At 39.9% G+C, this 21,750-nt stretch overlaps 1 protein-coding gene and 1 pseudogene across 1 annotated transcript in view; both read right to left on the reverse strand.

Moving 5' to 3' along the window:
* QRFPR (pyroglutamylated RFamide peptide receptor) overlaps positions 1 to 15,717 on the reverse strand; it is a 58,363-nt gene extending 42,646 nt beyond the window's left edge. The window contains exon 1 of the mRNA XM_007999687.3: positions 14,258 to 15,717. Coding sequence (XP_007997878.2) covers positions 14,258 to 14,597 — 340 coding nt within the window. The 5' untranslated portion in view covers positions 14,598 to 15,717. The remainder of the gene's footprint in view (positions 1 to 14,257) is intronic.
* On the reverse strand, positions 3,356 to 4,787 carry LOC119621708 (putative monooxygenase p33MONOX pseudogene; annotated as a pseudogene).
* Positions 15,718 to 21,750: the final 6,033 nt, after the last annotated feature.

The raw sequence follows: 21,750 nt of genomic DNA on the forward strand, positions 1-21,750 counted from the left end.
GTACAAGAGTTCATTTTCACAAAAGTCTATGAGGAAAAGATCATAGCAAATTTTCACTACAGAAATTTGTCTTCCAGGTCTCAAACTAGTACCTGAGTTCGAGGGCTGGAACTGCTAAAGACACCACTGCACAAACAGGGCCGAAGCAGGTGATGAAGCATAATTCACTGCAGAAAGTGAAATTCTTCCCCTGTCAATATAACCACTGTGGTTAAAAACCCAACACTGAAGCAGACTGGTTGGGTCAAAGCCTGGCACCAGTATGTCCAGTCTATATGAGCTTGGGCATTTTACTTACTATGAAAAAGTAAGATTTTTTTTTTTAAGGCTACAAATTCCATGACTTTCTGCAAGCTCTCTAAAACATGATTTTGCCACTTGCCACATCAAGTGGAGGAATCTGTTTCCCTGTTCTTTGAATCTGGGTCAGTGATGTGACTTGCTTTAACACAGAAGTAACGTTTATGTGACTTTCAATCCTAGATCTTGAGAGATTCTGATGCTTCTACACTCTCTCTCTTTTGGAATATGGTGCCTCCACATAAAGAATTCTGGGTATCCTACTGAAAGAGGAAACCATGTGGGACAGAGATAGCCTGTCCTTTGCTGAGGTAAAACAATGAGCCCCCATGAAGTCACCAGATAGATGTAGCACTGAGAGTGAATAAGATGAGACTAGCAGAAGAACTATCCAGATGAGCCAACCTGAAACTGACCTATAGAATCATGAATGATCGTTTAATTACCTAAATTTTTTGTGGTTTGTTATGCAGACTAGCTAATTAATACATGAACACCTCGCTGAGCCTCCATTTTCTCATCTGTAAAATGAGGATAATATTATAATCTTATATTTGGCACATAGTAAGCTCTATGTTAAGACTTTGGTATCCATTTTCGTATTATTATTTCCACTTCTTTGCAGTGCACAGCAAGGCGGTAGTGCCCAGGATTGCCCACATCTCAGCAAGCCTACGCCAGCATCACAGGAAAGTCAAAAGACAATATTCGTACACCTGACATCATTGTTTCACAGTCACTCTCACCCTGGTGTCCAAATTGAGGTGCCGTCATGTACATTTTCAGGCTATGAACTAAACAGCAAGAATGTCAGCAGTATAACTGGCTGCACATGTTCATAATCAAGGGAGGTTCCGTTGGGGTGGGATGGGGAGTTAGGCACACAGGGGTTGAGAAAAGTTGTCTTAAATTACAAGACAGAGGCAGGGGACAGTGGGACCGCTTCCTAGGAACATTGGTGGTGCAAAGTTGTGCCTATGGTCTGGGTGGCCTGAAAAGACACATGAGCCTTGAAAAGAACTACGAAATCAGCTTCAGTCCCAATAAGGTTTTTTTACCACCACTTTTTCCTCCTCTAGAGATGTATTATCGCTTCTGAAATAAACAAAAGCAGCACTCTTTTCTGTTTTCTGACTACAAATGATTAGTTTGAATCCTCATAGTTAGAGCATAACTCTTTTCATGTAAATTGTACTTATGTGAAATAACTACTTTATAGTATCTTATCATAAATAAGCTATAAAGGACCTGGTTTTTACAGGTGCTTTGTAAAAGTGCATACCAAATATATTTGATATACAACTAACAGTGCAACAAGTTTTTTAAAAATTCTCTAACATCCTTATTGTATATAAAACTATTCTACACACAAATGTAGCTAACACTTTAAGTAGCAGAATTTCGAATATGTGAACAACAATTACAGCTTCCTTTCTTTGCATTCCCTCTAGGTGCCTGGTCCTTTTGACACCTGGGGTCATTCATTGTCATAGCAACACTGTAAAGTGGGAATAAGGTTTCCTAAGTTTACATATTAGGACACCAAAGCAAAGAGAAATTAAATAATTATACCACAGTCAAACACTATGTTTGCCAAACTACAATGTTTGCAGATTATTTATTTATTTATTTCTTTTTTTGGAGAAAGTAGTAAGGATTTTTATTGTCAAAACAAGAGATCGTAATAGAAGACACAAATAAATTAATTCTCACAATTTCAGACTCCAGGGCCCCTCTGTGGAAAGGCCAGCTTCTTATACAGACAAGGTACTATCCAAAACAAAAAATGGGTATTTGAGACCGTGTTCAAGACAATAACTGAACTTGTACACAGTGAGGAGAAATAAAAATGTGGTTTCCCTACTTCCCTCCCTCGGTAAGGTTATGTGTTGCATAAAGGCATGGGGCTCACTTTGGTGAAAAATGCTTTCATACAGAAAATTTTGAATTCATTCACCTCCCGCCACAGACGTTCCAGGCCCTGACCTGAACAAGGAAATCAAAATAAGGTAACACTACTGGCTTCACATAAACCTCAAGACTATAATCTAACTGTACCTACCATCTCCCTTACTTTAAAAAAGTATAAGTCCATTTACCTATACCAAACCAGTAGACTGAATTTTCTCACTTAGGAAGCTTTTACCCAAATTGGAGCTAAATTAATCTCACTTTAAAGTGCAAGAAAGGCTCTGCTAGGCTAGTGTTTGTTCTGTGGCATAGAACGAGGAGATGCCTCCCCTGGCACTGGCCTAAGAGGCCCCACATGAAGAACTGGCTGCTGGACAGTGATCCATTAGGTCTACCAAAAAGTGGGGAGACTCAAGATTCAGCCTAGAAGCAGGGGTCCCTGCCAAGTCTGGCTTTAACCTGTGCCAGGTCCCAAACAAATCTTGGGTCCCCTAACTGATAAGACTGGAGCACAGCATTAGCCATCAACAGGGCCAGAGTCGTCTCAGCGAGTCAGTGAGCACCTCTATGCTGTGATCCGTCAGTGCTCACATGGATAGTGGTAAAGGAATCAAGAAGCCTGGGTTTTGGAACAGCACAAACATTATTTACCCAGTAAGCAGTGATCGAAGTTCTTACCTAGGGTAAATGATGAAAAAATAGGTAATGAAGTCCCTATACACCACTGCTGAGAATATTTAGTCTAACTTTAAAGCAGTACAAAATGGCTTCCTCCACACAACAAGGGCAAGCTTTGTACTAATGTTTCTCAAAAACCAAATATGTCTCCAGCTCTAGCCTCAATTTAACAGGTTTTTTACTTTATTTATTTATTTATTTAGAGACGGAGTCTTGCTCTGTCGCCCAGGCTGGAGTGTAACGGCATGCTCTCGGCTCACTGCAACCTCTGCCTCTTCAGTTCAGGCAATTCTCCTGCCTCAGCCTCCCAAGTAGCTGGGACTAGAGGCATCTACCATCATGCCTGGCTAATTTTTGTATTTTTAGTAGAGATGGGGGTTTCACCATGTTGGCCAGGCTGGTCTCGAACTCCTGACCTCAGGTGATCCACCTAACTTAGCCTCCCAAAGTGCTGGGATTACAGGCGTGAGCCACCGCGACCATCTGATTAAGTTTTTAAATATACCTTTCCTATATGAAAGCCAAGGTAAAAGGAGAGTGGGGTACAAGAAACCTTCTTTACCAGAATCCCTGGAAAGGGCTCTAGAAGCCAGTGAGTGTGAGCACATTCAAGTCACAGGGTTGGAGATTATGGGCCCGTGGTGGCTGTTTCTTCCCTTTCATCATTGGGATGTCCATCTTGGGCGGCTTCAAGGCTGCTGGATCTTCAGCCATTTGGTTGGCCTGGGCACGCATCAGTTCCATTGGAGAGGGTTTCTGGGTTCCTCAGTAGGCCTGGGTGGTAAAACTTCCAGAATCATACTTCTGAAGTGATCTCAGTCCAAAGAGGCTCCACTTATCTGACAAGTTGCTCTCCTTATCCCCACTTCCAGAGTCCGTGTTGCTATAGGATTTGGGCCAGGTAAGGCTGTGGAAGAACCAGAAGTGAACCAGCCCCTGGGTCTCTGCTTAGGTGAAGAATGAGGAGTGGTGCTTGGGGTGGACTGGGCTGATGCAGGCTGCCTCTCTGCTTTTGTTCTCTCTCCACTCTGTAGCTTTAGTTTGTGGAGTGCTTATGCCACTCTAAGGTACCTGGTCTCTTCATTGGTGAGGCCCTCGTGGAGTGGGTAGCCAGCATCTCTCAGTCCTGCCTGTTGCCCAAAATGCTGAATGCTTTCCTGGGTCTGTTTTGTGATCAGAGAACTCATGATGACATGAGTAGCTTTAGCCTTCACCACTGGGACCTTGTCCACACTGTCAATGGCCGATGACAGGGTCATGGCAGGGAGGGTAGACTGGCCTCTCCTTCCTCCACCTTGGCAAGGAGCTGATACTTGCACTGTGGAATTACTGGTTTCCAAAGGACGCTGCCCATGTCTGATGGAGGAGGAGTAATGGGTGCAGGGTCCTTGAGAGTATTATCAAAGCTGAGTGCCCAGGGGTATATCCCGAAGGGCAGGGACATCTTGCCTAGAGGCCCACTAGCCTCAAGAGCAGGCACTTCTAGTTGTCTTGAAGCCATTGAAAGTCTGGGATCCAGGTGTTTTTCTATATAGAATTCCAAGCTGAATCCCTGCTACCATGGTGAAATGATGTGATGACTAAGCTGACAGACAGATGTTAATGAGGAACATGGTCCAGCTGCTGCAAATTAGCAAAGCTTCCCAGGAAGAGTTCATCCAGAGGTTCTGTTATCCTGCTGCCGCGGGACTGCCTGTGCCCCGGAGTCTGGCACTAAAAAGGTTCCAAGGACCCACGTCCTCCAGAGGCTTGGCGCAGTCCGGACCCAGCCATGGTGAGAGCGACGGCAACTTCGAAGGTCTCCAGGACGCACTAGGCAACACTGGCCGACGTTTGCAGATTTTAAACGCATCTCAATTCCACAGGAAATTGTTTAAAAACGCTAACATATTTTCATACATGTATTAAAGGGGGCTTTAAAATGAGATTGCATACATGAAAATATGTAAATGCTATATGCTTCATAGAGAAATCAAATGGGAAATAAGAAAAACTAGATATGCATTAATATTTTTGTTAAAATAAAGCTTGATCTAAAACCTTTATCTTTGTCATATTTTCTGCGGCCACATCAACCACTGGGGGGCAGCATCAAACATTATTTTATAACTTCTCTCCTTGGTCTTCTAATAGGGGAAGCTTTAATGCCAGGCCATGGAATTTACAATCTAGTTAATACAAACACTGATAAAGGATGGAACAGGATTAGAACCCAATATTGTTTGATTCCACAATCCATGTTCGTTTTCACAGCATCAAACTGTTTCTCTATCCTTCTATTTCTCCCGGGATGTAAGAACATGCTGTCTTTTAAGATTTCTATTACCCTGAATAGCCTACAATCTCTCTGATATGATAGTAAATGTATTTCTCCAAAACCAAGCTACGGGTAGGACTAATTTAGTTTTTCAAAGACGGATAAAAACAATAAGCACTTACTTGATTACTTCAGAATTCATCCTTAAGAATCTTTAGTTTTAAGACATAAAAGGAAACAAATAGCATAGCTTCTGCTGAATTTTTCTTAAAGGCACAGACTGAGAGGGAACTGCCAATACCAACTTCTAGAACCCCATTCACTGACCTTTCAATAATTCCTTAGCAGAGGGAGAAGGCATATGTCCACTACTAGAAGGAATTGGCAGCCTGGAAGTTGGTCCACTGGGGAGTATATATTAATAAATGAGATGGGAACAGCAGAGGGAGATCCCAGCACTCCATTCCAAGGCAGGAAAGGCAGACAAGGAAGAGCTATTCAGAACTCTGGTTCAGCTTGATCCTGAGAAACCTAGTGCAGGGTTTGGCCTTATGGGGACACATATGATCAGGGAGCTTTAGTCCCTGTAAGTTGACTCACTCCAATAGACATAAATGGCTGACTCTGCTAAACATATCTATCTACCCTGAGTACCTTCCTATGGAAGAGCTTCGTGCTAAGCAGACAAGCCTTTCCAAGGAGCTTGGTGGCTAATAGGGTCCCAAGTGTCACTACTGCAGTTGTTAGCTTGTCACACTTCCACGGATTCAGTTAGTAAGGGGACAATCAGCATCAATGGATTCAGGAAGTTTATTACTTGCACAGACGCCAAAGGCCAGATCAACACAGGAAGACACTGAGCCTTGAAGGGCAAGATGACTGACAGCATGGGCAATGGGTTGCTCTGCTGGGGAGGAGCAACCCTTAAACCACAGCCAAGCAATTGTACAGATTTATACAAAAGACTGCAGCTGAACCTTAAGTGGGAGCAAGGTAGGAAGTATTACACTCGACTGAAACCAAACGGGAGACAGATGAGAGAAAGTAGGTCTCCCACAAGACAGGGATAAGAAACTGCCTCACAGTGGCTCCTCAGTAGTCTTTTCTCCCTGCTGTAGGAGGTATCTCCAGGTCTTTGAATAGGAGTGACGATGGCGCTCCCTGAGGTGCATGATTAGTTCTAAGGGTAAGACAGCAAGGCCAAACTGGCTAGAATCCTTCCAGAATTTTCTGCAGCTACCAGGAAGTTCTCTCTCTTATTTCCTAAGATAAAAAGTTTTATTTTTTTATTCCAGAATTTTTTATTGTGGTAAAATATATATAACATAAAATTTATGATTTTAGCCATTTTTAAGTATATGATTCAGTGGCATTAATCACATTCACAGTCTCATGCAATGATCACCACTATCTGTTTCAAAAACTTTTTCATAACCCCAAACAGAAATTTAAGCATCAAGCAATAACTCCCCACTCTGCCCTCCCCATACCCCCGGTAACACTAGTATCTTTTCTGTTTCTATGACTTTGCCTATTCTAAATAGTTCACATAAGTTAAATCACACAATATTTGTCCTTTTGTGTCCAGCTTATTTCACTGAGCATAATGCTTTTAAAGTTCATCCACATTGTAATATCAGAACTTCCTTCCCTTTCATGGCTGAGTAATATTCCACTATGTATATACACAGCATATTTTGTATATCCATTTGTCCACCAATGGACCTTTGGGTTGAGACAGGGAGTTTTAAAGAAAATGTAAGCTTATAGCTCCTGGGGTCAACTTTCACATTTGGGCAAAAGACAGCTCAAGAATGAAACCACAACACAGAGGGAAGTGAATCTGGCCACAGAGGGGGAAGACAGTCATTGTCGAAGACTTTAATCCATTTATACCTAAAACCAGCCCTAACTTTGAGCTTTTCAGTTGCAGAAGTAGAATAGTCCCCTTTTTTTCTTAAGGTAGTTTAAGTTGGGCTTCTCTCCCTATAAACAAGAATCCTAATAAATCAACCACTTATCAAAGAATAGTTATGTTTTAGAAAAGCAAACTAAAAAGGGGATTCATTTTATGCCTCCTAAGTGCACAGTGAAATGTTTAAAACTTTCTTACTGCTAAATCCTTTCCTGTCATTATTTTAAATGTAAACTGTTCTTGTCCTAAGTGGAGAGAATCTTTTACATAAATCCTGTTGCTGTTACTGCCACTCTCCCACCTACCAAGAAAATTTAGCGACCTACAGTATCTTTTCTTCTCAAAGTGTGCACATAATTGATTCTAGGAAAGATCAACCAGAGGCTGGTCCATAGCATAATTCCTGACTTTACTTCAAACTATTGTTGCTGTGGGGCCTCTGTTTAATTTACATCTTTTTTTAATACGTCCTTATTTTAAATAAGGAAGTTCTTCATCAACAGCTTTTATCATTTCTGTTGACTTTTTAAGCCCCACAATACTGTTGATTTTACACCAATCTTACCATATGTAAATTTCCCCAGGCACTCTAAAATTTCTGAAATATCATAGAAAAAATATTATACAACAAATGTAACTGATGTTTTCTAGTCACTGATTGAATAATAAAATGGGACTGAAGAAGTTCCAGGTTAAGCTCTCTGTTCTAAATTGGCCCTCAAAATTAAGATCTTTTCACTAAATGAAGTTCAACAACCTCCTTTAATTCATTTCACAATGTATCAGCTCTCAATCTCTAAAAACACACCCTAACATTTCATGTTGTGTACAGTGAGTGCTTTCTTTCTCTCCCTCCTTTCCTTCTAGTTACATCCTTTCATTTTTCATATAAAATCATATGCAAAACTCTATATTCTTAAAAAGAGAGACAGGACCTGTTATAATGAAGCTTGGAGCTTCGCCTCCTACCATTCTATTACCCGCCCACATCCGCTACTGTGGCCCTGGGCAAAACAGACTGAAAAACCTTTGTGGTGAGGTGTGCTCATTTATAACTAAAGTTCTATTCTCCAGGCAAGAGAATAATTCTTCTTGTATTTCTTTGTATGGCTTATATTCCAAACTTTTCACCATTTTTGACTCCTTTCCAAATTCATCTTGAAAGACTCTAAAAACGTCAACGGCTTTAGTAAAGATGCAATAGGCTGCAGAAAATGGAAGAATTGCCTCTGAGCTCCTTGTTGGACTCCAGTTAATATAATCTGCTTTTGCATTTTCTAAGCATTCTGACTGCCATTGCTATTTTTTAAATATATAATAGCTATATTGAGCTGGTACATGGGGTAGGCATTGCACTTTTTTTAAAAAAACACATCTATTATTTCTTTTAGTCTTCACATCAGCCTGAGTTCTGGAGCTGTCAGCATTTACACTACATCAATGGCTATAAATCTTGGCTGCAAATTATAACTTTTTTAACTTGGGGAACTCCTGGTGCTGTCAGCATTTACACTACATCAGTGGCTTTCAACTTTGGCTGCAAATTATAACTTTTCTAACTTGAGGAACTTTTGAAAACTCCATACCAATTATCATAATCAGACAAATTAAATCAGAATCTCCAGGGGGTAGGAACCAGGCATCTGTGTTTTAAAAAACTCCCAGATGATTCCTACATGTTGCCAAGATTGAGCATTACCACTCTAAGAGAAATTCTCATATCAATTGCTGAGAAAATTAATTTTCTGTATTTTCTTACCCTAGTACTCTTCAAAAGTAGTAAAGGTGCATGAAAGTGTACTTCTCCCAGCGATGCTGCCATTACTTAGAATATATTTCAAACTCCTTTTTTTTTGGAATTGCTTTTAGTCAATTTGCCAGCCACTGCTAAAAAATTCTTTTCACTGCCCACAGCAGGATTTAGGAGAGAGCTGCAGAACTGTGTGTGCACCTGGGGAGACCATCCTCCCCCGGGCTGTGCCTGCATCCACGGCAGGACGAAAGTGGATACAGAGTCCAGCAGGATCCTAGCAAGGCCACTACTCCAGGCACACCCCAAACACTCCCCATCTCATCTTATTAATGCTTAGAGTCACAAAGCAGGCTAGCATTAGAACTGATTTTCTATCTCCTCCTGGGAAGTGTTCAGAATTAGTATTCCTATGCCTTAAGTTTTCATTTACCTCAGCTACCATGAGTCCCATTCTCTCCCAGGCCATCCCTCAACTTTGGACTCAAACCCATCAGACTGTGAACATCCCCTTATCTGATTCAAGCTCCCTACTCCTCAATACTTGCACTGCGTGCTCTGGAACCCTGACATCTACAAACCCCCCTGCATTCTCCATCACTTCTTTGAATGCTTCCTCCCTCCTTAGTCTAATGGAAACTTGGCTTTTCCACAGGAACACAGCTTTCTCAATACCTGCAATATCCCAGTGCACACAGGAAATACCCAGGAAATGCTGAATACAAGAATGACTCATAGTGTCATTAATAATAGTTTAGACTTTGGGCAGAGGAACAAGATAACATGAGAGAATGATAGATGTTGGTAAGATATTCATATGTAAGTGCCAAGTCTTCAGATCAGGTGAAAGACCATGGCTTATGATATTGATTAGATACCAATTTCAGAATCATCAGCAAAGAAGTGAGAGTCATGACTATAACCTCTATGCAGAAATTGATGATGAAAGAAAAGAGATTGCATGCTAAGCTTCAGTGGACACTTACTTGCAAAACAAGAGAAAGATTGAGAACTCTCAAAAGGCAGAGAATACAGAGATAGAGACATAAAGGAAACAAAGAAAGACAAAAAAAGACTAGTTCACGGAAACTCAGAAGAGAGTGGTGTTCTGTAGCACTGGTCACAAGCAAAATCAATTGTTCTATATTTAGCTGGAAGAAACAGAACATGTTCAGTGAGTGAATTTGGAGGAGTATTTGGACATTGTGAAGAAAAAAGTAAAAAAGAGGAAAAAACAAAACAAAATGAGGAGGAACAAGCTGCAGATAAGGATAGGTAAATTTGGTGGCCCTAAGGAGGCAATAGGCAAATCCACTGCTGCAGTCTAGCCAAGTAAATCAGAGAAGAGAACAGATACAAAACTTTCCTAAAGGAAAGGGCCATGGCAGCACAACTCCACCCTCATATGAGGAATAAAAAAAACTCATAATCATATGCTGTTTATAATACTTGGGGGCAGAGAATCCCCACTCCTGCTAGCTCCATGTTGGAAGGAGTCCTGGAGAGTAGAGAGTGAGTCAACTGGTAGATGAAAGGTAAGACAATAAGGGGATGATGGTAACGCAAAGTGGATGAAAGGAATCGAATGTCAGCTTGCCTCCATGCTGGGCACACTTAGATGCTGTGGATCAGCTGTATCTCTTTCCAACTTCAGTGTAATTCATGTAAAAACATGTTTGTTGCTATACTTTGCCTCACCTATTATTCATGGTCCCCAGCAGTGTACAGAAGAAAACGCAATGTCTTTGCTCAGTGGTATGCTGGAAAACAACTGTTTGATTTCTGTTTGTTTGTGATTTTTTTTCACTTTTTTAAAAAACAGGCCTAACTAGTAAGTGCTGATTTCCATGATGTGAATACTCCTGCCACGATAAATTTTAAGGTAACAACATGATGTCCCTGAAAGGGGACCTGAGTAGAGTTGTGCACACTGGGCTCTGTAAGGCAGTCTGGCTGGAGACAAGTGTAACTGGTTTGGGCTGGGGCTGGTGCAGGCCATTTCCAAAAGCCCGTCAGGAGATTCTCTGTGTAGCTAGGTCTAAGAACCATTACTTACTTCAAGTAGTGCTTAACAAACTTTTTTTTTCCTTGTAAAGACCTGAGTTGACTTCTCTAGTGCTTATCAAACTTTAATGTGCGTGTGAAACAACTGAGAACCTTGTTAAAATGCAGGTTTTGACTCAATAAGTGCTGCTGGTCCCCAGAAAGAAAGAGGAATGGACTAAAAGAAAAATAAAACAGTCATTCACAGCCTTACCATTATCGGAAATATTTGAGAGAGAGGCAATGTAGAGATGTCACAAACTGGAAGTCCATGAATTATCTGTGACCAAGCCATAAAGATGCTTTATTTTACTCCATTGCATTTTACTTTTGGATTTGACTTAGAAGTCAGCATCATAAAAATCTGTATTGCCAACTTTTCGGAAGGAGAGGTGGGGAAGCAAGAACAACACCAAAAGAGGATGTGACAATCCAGGGCACCACTCCAGCATGCTGCAATCCTGCCCCCTTCAGAGGAGACAGTCTTTCTTTTGTCGCTGTTGCTTCCTGGTGATCTTCATTGCTTTGTTTCTGTTTCCTACCTCATCCCTGAAGGAATCTGGGGGGTATTCATATTTTAGGTTTGTACATAATTACATATATATATATACACTTTCCTCCCCAGTTGCACTACTTTTCTGTCTCATTTCCTGCCATTCCCCACATATAAACTGTGCATTCTTGCAATGCCTCGCATGGTATTCTTGGAATACACCATCTTCTTTCTTCCCTCCAACTTGGCACTGACCCCTGTTCCTAGAACACAATCCATCCTCTGCTGGAAACAGTCTAAATTATTCTCTGAATTATTCTTCAAGACCTAGCTTGAACATCACATCCTTGAGGAAGCCTTCCTGATTATTCTGTGCTCCTAGAGCAGAGTGGATCCTCTTTCTACCAAATCCTCTTATTGCTAATTTTGGGACCATCTCCTATTCTCTGAGGTCCTCCTGAAGGGCATAGATAGACTTTACTCACTTCTGTACTCTCAAGGTAGAATACTTTGCCAGATAGGAGATCCTCAATAGCTTTGTAAAATAATAAATTGTGAATTAATTTTTGGCTCTTAGATTACATTCTCTTGAACTTTTCTTTTGTTAATTTATTAAGGAAATTTTGCAATGATTATCTTGTCCTATAATGCACAAGCTAATTCTATTTTCATATTTATCTCTAACCCCTCTGCAGGCTCTCACCTCTCCCTCGCACTTCAATTTTGGTATTATTTACTCAATTTATAAGATTATTATTTACTCTATAAATCTTGTCCCAGATAAACATAGGCCACCCCCAATTAAACACCCCTTAATAGAATTAATACCTTATACTTTCATGGCATGACCAATATTTTTCAAAGCACTTTTACCAACACACTTTATTCTCACACTAACCCTGTAAAATAAATGAGCAATGTATTACTCTCCTTCAGTATTTAGAAGCTAAAGTGAAATGTTCTCCATGAAGTAAGAAGCAGGGAGAAAAGAAAACTTGAGAAAAATCTTGGCGGTTCCCAAATAAGCTCTGAGGATGGAAGATGCTCCATACAGCCTTTCTCGGCCATCATTCCCCAATATGAACAGGAGCTCAAGATCTGACTCACTGCACTTTCTTTCTTTCTTTTTCTTTTCTTTTTTTTTTTTTTTTTTTGAGATGGAGTCTTGCTCTGTCACCCAGTCCAGAGTGCAGTGGCACAATCTCCGCTCACTGCAACCTCTGCCTCCTGGGTTCAACAATTCTCCTGCCTCAACCTCCCAAGTAGCTGGAACTACAGGTGCATGCCACCATGCCCGGCTAATTTTTTGTTGTTGCTTGTATTTTTGGTAGAGATGGAGTTTCACCGTGTTAGCCAAGATGGTCTCGATATCCTGACCTCGTGATCCACCCGCCTTGGCCTCCCAAAGCGTTGGGATTACAGGCGTGAGCCACTGCGCCTGACCAGACTCACCGCACTTTCAAACATCTCTAATCCCTAATATTTTACTGAAAAATTGAGACTCAGACATGAAAATTTAACATGTATTACAGCCAAAATAATAATCCAGGTCTTTTGATCTCCACCATAAAATCCCACTTTACATAATTATTTTCACCTTTACAAATGGAGCTATCTCCAGTAAAAATAAGCTTCATAAATCTGCTTTCACAAACATTTAGAAATGAAAACTCACATGCTTTTCCCCCAAAAAACAAGTTCTGTATGATGATCAAAAAATACCCCATTAATTTGATGGAGTTAGTTGCACTGAGCAACTTTAAAATGCCCAAATACAATTACTGCATCAGTGTGCATAAGAAAGTCTCTAATTCATAAATCAATGTCTGTCTTTCCACATTGTGTATTACTTTCAAGTCAATGCTCTGTACTCCATGTTTAATGCTTTTCTGAAAATATTTACATTGTAGATTGATAAGAATCAAAGATTTTAACATTCTGACTCACTAATAGCAAACTCAGTTTAAGCTAATGGGGAAAAAAGCAATGCTCACGATCTCAAATTGGTAATGGTAGGATGAAACACCCTCCATGACTTTAAGAGAATTAGTAATGGGATAGAAATAGCAGAGATTGAAGGCATAATGATCTATTTCTCTTACATTTCTAACCATTTTGATGTGGCCACAAGAATACCCAACCGTGAAAATGGGGAGGCCCACAGTGCACCATAAGCACTGGTGAGAACACAACACTACTGCTGATGGGTTTACACCAGGGCATTCTCCAGCTGTGTTCTTGGAACAGCTGGATCATCTGCAGAAACAGGATATCTTTTTTTCCAACCTCCACACACTGTTCCCAACTCAGTGACTCCATCTCTCTTCTGTCATTTTTGTTCCCATTATACGGAAGGACGAGAATGTCATCTCTCATTTTTTAATAGTCAGGAGGGCATCAGTTTTCTGTGTTCCTTCTTCCTGCATGACACTTAATACAATTTTTTAAAGGACTAGTTCAGTATATTTTTACTGTACATGAATTATATTTGTTTTATGTTCACAGGTACAAGAAGCTGTCTGCAAGCCACTGGGAAGTGAGGGTGGAGGCTGGGGGAATGAGGAAATTAGATTTTTAACTTTGGTTTGCTCTTTCTTAGAACTTCGCCACCTGTGTTCACTTGGATATAAGTTTTTTTTGCCGCCTCTGATTCCCATCCAGCGTTTCCTCCTTGTGGCATAGAGACATACATTGGGGAAAGGCTTGGGAAAGGTCCTGAGCAGTGAGGTGGGGAGTCGCACCCCTCGCCGCTTATTTCAGCTCCCTTTTCTGTAATTACCAGATTTTTCTCCCCTGGTTTTCTTACTAAAAGTAAGATAAAAAATATTTCAAATAATTAAACAAACCAAAGTTAAAAATCTGCCTGAAAGGCAGAGGGTTAACGGAGAAGGAGCGGGGCGCGACTCTTACCCCCCAGCCAGTTGTCGGAAATGTTTTGGAGCATGGTGACGGGGATGCAGAAGAAGGTGATGAGCAGGTCACTGAGCGCCAAGGAGCAGATAAAGATGTTGGTGACGGTGCGCATGGCCTTGCTGCGGGTCACCACGTAGAACACCAGAGCATTGCCAAAGAGCGCCAGGGCGAAGATGAGCACGCCGGTGAGCACGAGGGCCAGCTTGGCGCGCCCAGGCAGCTCTGGGGTGTAGACGAGCGGTCGCAGCCGGTACAGAGCGATGAACTGCTCCCGCGTCAGGTTGTGGTCCCGCAGCAGCCGGGAGAACTGCTCCGGGGTGATGTTGAGCGCCTGCATTGCTGTGCGCTCCCGGGACGCTGGGCCACCGCCCGCTACTTCCTGGCCATCCGCGGCGCAGGGAGGGCTTCGGGGGACCCAGGAGGAGGCCGCCTCCCTTCCTCTGCTCTGGACTCAGGCGCGCGGGAGGGCTCTCGGCTGCACCCCGGGAGGTTAGGGAAAGGCGAGCAGCTCAGGGATCAAATCCACCATAAAGAGGCAGGAAGCCAAAGCACTGGGAAACTCAATCTCAGTGGCCAAAAAATATTCGCGGTTCAAATAAAGTTCTTCCCTTGCTCTTCCCTAAGGCGAGGCGCCGCGACGGTACGGGGTGATGGAGCGCCACGCGAAGGTCCCAGCACCTCTCGCTCTCCGCCTTCTGGCCATGCGATGCGGACGCCGGACACGGTTGGGGAGCGGCGGAGGGTGGGGCTGAACTCGGTGACGCCCCCCTCACACCCAGCTTCAGTGGCGCCAAGGCCGCTTCCCCGCACCCTCAGGGCGAGGGAAGACCTCCCTGGCTCCCCACCTTGCTGCCGCCCGGCGCCTTTCTCAGGGCATGGCCCCAGTCAAGCCATGCTTATATGTGAAACTGGGTATTGCGGGATTCCACAGTTTCAAGTTTCTCCTCTTGAAAAATAATGGGAGCCACAACTACCCAAGGCAAATAAGGTTTATTTTAAATTATTTTCTGTATTGAAAAATAATTAAGATAGTTAAAATATAGAACGTGGGAAATTGCAAAGATAATACAGAAAGATCCTGTGTACCCACCCTTCACCCAGTTTCCTCCATTCGTTACATCTTAGTTAACTACGGAACAATATAAAACCAGGAATTTGACACAGGTACAGTGTTTGCGTATTTTTATCTCAAGTGTAGATTCCTGTAGCCATCAGGATACAAACTCTTCTATCACCACAAAAATCTCCTTGGTGCTTTTTATACTCACACCAAGCCCCTCCCTCCACCATCTCTAACCCCTCGCAACTACTAATCTGTTCTCTCTCAACTTTTGTCAGAACATTATATAAGGGAAATCATACAATATGCTTCCTTTTGATATTGAATTTCCTTCGCTTAGCCTAATACCTTTTAAATCCATCCAAGTTGTTGCATGTATTAATGGCTGTTTCTTTTTATTGCTGAGGCTGTATCACCGTTTATTTAACCATCCACCTCTTCTTGTAGGACATTTTGTTTGATTACCATTTTGAGCTATTACAAATAAAGCTGCTGTAAGGAATCATGTACTGATTTTTGTGTGAACATAGTTTTCCTTTCTATAGGAAATACCAAAAGGTTTTGATTATTGAGTCTGTAATGTGTATATTTAATTTTTAAAGAGATTGACTACTTTTCAGAGTGGTTGTACAAGTCTCCATTTCTACCATCAATGCATGACAAGTTACGTTTCTCCACATCCTTGCCAGCATTTGGTTTTGTCACTATTTTTTTAAGCTGTTCTAATAGATGTGTGGTGATAACTCTTTAGGGCCTTAATTTACATTTCCCTAATGGCAAGTAATATTGAACCTCTCATGTGCTTATTTGCCATCTTTGTATCTTCTTTGGTGAAATGTCTTTCCATGTGTTTTGTCAATTTCTAATTGTATTGTTTAGTTTATTTGTTGTTGAAAGTTCTTTTTATATTGTACGTACAATTCCTTTGTCAGTAAATGGTTTGCAAATATTTTCTTCCAATCTGTAGCTTGTTATTTATCTTCTTACAGAACAGCTTTTAGTTTTAGTGAAGTCATATTTATCAATGTTTTCTTTTATAGATAGCTTTTAGTGTTCAGTCTAACAACTTCACCAAAGCCTATTTCTCAAAAACTTTCTCTTAGGTATTTTTCTGAAACTGTTATAGTTGTATATTTTATGTTTTGGGAGCTCTATTCTGTTGAATTGATCTATGTGTCTGTCTATCCTCCACATTCTTAACTACTGTAGCTGTATAATAAGTTTTGAAATCAAGTAGAGTTATTTCTCTTACTTCATTCTTATTTTTCAAAATTATTGTAACTATTCTCAGACCTGTGCTTATTCATATACATTTTACAATCAACTTGTCTATGCCTACAAAAAACCTTGCTGGGATTTTGATAGGAATTGACATATTTACTAGGTTGGTTTTTCAATCCATGAGTAGAATGTCTTTCCATATATTTAGGTCTTTGATTCATTTCAAAGGCATTTTACAGTTTCAGCATGTAAGTCCTGTGCATATTTTTAGATTTGCACCTAAGTATTTCATTTTGGGGGGACATTTGTACATGGTACTGTATTGAATTTTTCATTTTTGGTTCCATGTGTTCATTACTAGTATGCAGAAATCCAATTTATTTTGTATGTTGACCTTGATTCCTCCAATGTTGATGAATTCACTTAATTTTATTAGGAGGTTGATATGGTTTGGCTCTGTGTCCCCACCCAAATCTCATCTTGTAGCTCCCATAATTCCCATGTGTTGTAGGAGGGACCCAGTGGGAGATGATTGAATCATGGGGGTGGGTCTTTCCTGTGCTGTTCTTATGATGTGAATGGGTCTCATGAGATCTGATGGTTTTAAAAACAGCAGTTTCTCTGCACAAGCTCTCTCTTTGCCTGCTGCTATCCATGTAAGATGTGACTTGCTCCTCCTTGCCTTCCACCATGATCGTGAGGTCTCCCCAGCCATGTGGGACTGTAAGTGCAATAAACCTCTTTCTTTTGTAAATTGCCCAGTCTTGGGTATGTCTTTATCAACAGTGTGAAAATGGACTAATACAGAGGGGGTTTTTTGGTAGATTTCTTGGACTTTTCTACATAGACAATCACATTATCTGAGAAGAAAGACAGTTTTATTTCTTCCTTTCTGATCTGTATGCTCTTTATTTACTGTTTTAGTTGTTTGTTTGAGTTTTGTTTTGTTTTGTTTTGTTTTGTTCTTTGTTTTTTGTTTTTCGTTTTTGCCTTAGCGCAATGGTTGGAGAACACAGTTTACTATGTTAAATGGCAATGGAGAATAGAGATCCTTGTCTTGTGCTCAATCTTATAAGGATGTAGTCAGCCTTCTTTCACCATTAAGTATGATGTTAGTTGCAGATGTTCTTTATCAACTTGAGAAGGTTACTCTCTACTCTCAACTTGTGGAGAAATTCTATCAATGGTGTTAAATTTTGTCAAATGATTTTCTGCATCAATTAATACTATTATGTGATTTTTTTCTTCAGCCAGTTAAAATGGTGGATTACATTGATTGACTTTTGAATATTGAATCAGCCTTGAATATTTTAAATAAACCCCATTTTAGTCATGGTATATAATTCTTTATATACATTTTAAATTCTGTTAGTTAGGATTTTAAAGAATTTTATGTCTATCTTCATGAGGGCTATTGGTCTGTAATTTTTTTTTCTTTTTGTATTTTTTATCCTGGTTTTGGCATTCAGGTAATAATAGCATCATAGAATGAATTGGGAGCATTCTCTCCTTTTCTATTTTCTAGAAAAGACTGTATAGAAATGGTATTAATTCTTCTTTAAAAGTTTGGTAGTATTCTAAGAATTCCTTTAAAGGTGTTCCTAAATGATGGATTTAATTTTGTTAATAGTTTAGTGATATTCAAATTATCTATTCCATATCAGGTGAGTTTTTTTTAAGAATTGATAAATTTCTTCTGAATTTATGTGTGTAGAATTGTTAATAGTATTCTCTTAATATCCTTTGTATGGCTGAAGGATATCCCCTGTCTCATTCCTGATTTTATAATTTCTGCCTTCTCTCTCTCTTTTGTCAATCTAGTTAGAGGTTTGGCTATTTTGTTGCTATTTACAAAGAAACAATTCTTAGCTTCACTGATTTTCTCTATTATTTTCTCTGAATTTCATCTCTTGATTTTCATGCTCTTATCCTTACTATTTTCTTCCTTCTACTTGCTTTCGTTTTATTTTGCTACTCGCTTTCTAGTTTCTTGAGGTAGAAACATTAATTATTTACTTGGAACCTTTTCTCTTTCCTAATGTATGCATTCAGTGCCATAAATTTCCCTCTCAGCACTGGTGTAACTGTGCCCTACATGTTTTATGTGTTATATTTACATTTTCATTCAGCTCAATGTACTCTTTAATTTCCTTTTAAATGTCTTTTTTGACCAATGGATTATTTAGAAATGTCTTATTTAGTTTCCACGTGTTTGAACATTTTTCTGCTATTTTTCTGTTTTCTAGTTTGACTCCCTTTTGGTCAGAGAGCATTTTCTGTATAATTGCATTCTTTTAAATTTGTTGAGGTTTGTTTTATGGCCAAGGGTATTATCTATTTTGGTATATGCTCCAAAGGCATTTGAAAAGGATGTGTTCATATTGTAACTGTTGAAGGAAACCTAAGGGAAGATGTCCAATCATAACCAATTGTAGGAGCAATGGTTCACATCTATGACTCCAATTCTCTGGACTAGGGACTGAAAGTTTGGGTCATAGAGAACGGCTCTCAAATGACATAGGAACCACATAGATAGAAGACATGCCCTGCCTCTCCCTGGTCCATAGTGTTGGGATCAAAGAAGGTCAGCAGCATAGCTTCAGGCTGATTCCAGCCCCAGGTGACCCAGAGAAGAAATCTCAAGGCTTTCTTAGGGCCAGAGCAGGTCTGATATGACTATATTTAATTTCTTGTGCTTTATGCAGACATACATTACTGCAGACAGCAATAGTGCTCATCTTTCCCAGTTTTACTCAACACTCTTCAAAACAAGTAAAGGAGTATAGGGGAAGCAGGGAAGTTTGAAAAGCAAAGACAAACTCTCATAGTGGCTCCCTAAGATATTTGAAAAGCTTTTGAATCCAGATTTTGAGAATTGTTTTTTGAAATAATGCATGATTGAAGCTAGTTTGATTGGAGCTAAGTGTACAAAAAAAAATGACATTTGCGTTTAAAGTTTTAAACTCTTTTGTGTCTTCCTCCCTCTATTAATATAGCACTAGACTTCATTTTCAAGACTTCTCTACCCCTCTTCAACCCTCATCTCTTCAACCTCCCAACCCACTTTATCTCAACCACCCACATCTCACTCACCCAATGCTCTACCTAGTGAAAATACCCCTATTAAGGTAGCCCAAGGCTAATCTCACAAGACACTGCCAGTACTCCTGACCTTTCCTGCCCCCCCCAGAAACTCCTCATGACCATTTCCTGAAATACCTGCTTATTGATTAAAAACCAGATAAGTAAATGAGTATTTATGCCTCTGTTCAATAACATTTTTGAATGTCTGCTGTATGCCAGGCACTATGTTCATCATTAAGAGTAGTATGGTGAAGAAACAGACCCAGTCTTAAGGGGTAACTCCTACAAGGGCACACAACACAGCTCAGCCTTTGGGGAGCTCATTAGCTAGTTTAGGGTCAACAAACTACAGCCTGGGCCAAACGTGGTTCACTATCTGTTTTTGTATAGCTCATGCGCAAGGAAGAGTTTTCATGTTTTCAGATCATTTTTAAAAATCATAAAGAGAATATATTTCATGACACATAAAATTGTATGAAATTCAACTTTCAGTGCCTATAAAAATAAGAACATTTTACTGGAACACAACATGCTAATTCATTTACATATCATCCTTGGCTGCTTTCACACTACTATGGCAGAGTTGCATATTTGTGATAGAGATTGTATGGTTTTCAAAGCAGAAAATATTTACTCTGTGACCCTTTGCAGCAGCAGTTTGCCAACCCCATCTTGTTGGAGGGGCTGGATGGACAGAAATATTCATAGCTCAAAATAAGGTGACAAGTGCCACATCCAGACACAGAAAGAACATGTTCTGGAAATTCAAGCAAAGGCAAATCCATACATGCTGTGTGGGGAATGTGGAGTGTGAATCAAGCCTAAAAGGAAAGATAAATTGAAAAAGAGAAAGGTCACTTATCTCACAGGGTGAGTAGCCTCTCCAAAGGCACAGAAGTAGAAATGATTATGTTAGAAATAGGGATAAAGCAAGCCAGAAAGGCAGGATTGGCTTCTGATGCTTACTGGCAATTCTCATGACTAGAAAACAATAGTGATAGAGGGTCTATTTTCCAAAATAAATAAAATCACAGGGTGAAGAAGAATCGCCAAAGAACTCTCTACCCTCAAAGATAGGAACATGGAAGAAAGTATCTGGATAAATACAAAAGGAGAGGTAACTAGTAATTTTAAAAGACTGTCTGTACTTTATCTTGTCAGTGAGATGTTGTGATAATCAAACTTTCCTTCGAAAAGATTACCAAATTGTCAGAGATGGGGAGTTCACTAGATGTTTGCTAAAGGTACAAGTAGTCTAAAAGCAGAGCATGTGGTATTTTCCTCACCTTCCTGAGAATTTTGTCTTTCAAAAGGAAAAAGCTTCTGGGAGACTTGGTTTTCTGTTCTTAATTCTGCCCAGTGAGCAAAGGGTTGATAATAAGGTAGAATTGACAGAAGCTTGAGAAACTGCCAACTCTGAGGGAGATGATGTAGAACATACTACATATTGTCAGATAGGGATTCTAAGCTGCAAGAAACCAAGTTAATGATATTTAGAAAAGATTGTATGATCTCTTGGTTATAGTTTCTAAAATGGAAGCTGAATAAAGAGGACTGAGGAGCTTTAAAATTTCTGACACCATAGTAGCAGAGTATCTCAATGAGAAATTTTAAAAAGCGGGAGTAGTAGCCACGGTATGCTACAAGTTTGCATAGAATCAATATTCTGAACTCTACTACAAAGCAGGAATTTTTTTAATTATATGATGGACGTGTGTGTGTATATGTGTATATATATGTGTGTGTGTGTATATATGTTTATTTATGTATATGAACAGATACAAAAATATCTAAAAAAAAGTAATTTCAGGAAGCCCAGAAAAAATTGATTTTTTTGTGAAAAGTGCTTTCAGCAAAAGAGAGAGAATGAGAGAGATTATGTAATTGTATATATTGGGTATTTTTATCCATGTTAATTACCTTAAGAAAAGACTGGAGGTAACTTATGTTTAAAAAATAATTGCACCTAAAGATTGCACAGAAAACTGCTAGAACTCATAAGCAAATCCAGCAAAGTTACAGGATACAAAATCAACACACAAAAATAAGTTGCATTTTTAGACACTGACAAGAGAAACCTGAAAAGGAAATTAAGAAAACAATTTCATTTGCAATAGTATCAGAA

Source organism: Chlorocebus sabaeus, chromosome 7 (assembly GCF_047675955.1).
Source record: "Chlorocebus sabaeus isolate Y175 chromosome 7, mChlSab1.0.hap1, whole genome shotgun sequence".
Taxonomy (NCBI): Eukaryota; Metazoa; Chordata; class Mammalia; order Primates; family Cercopithecidae; genus Chlorocebus; species Chlorocebus sabaeus.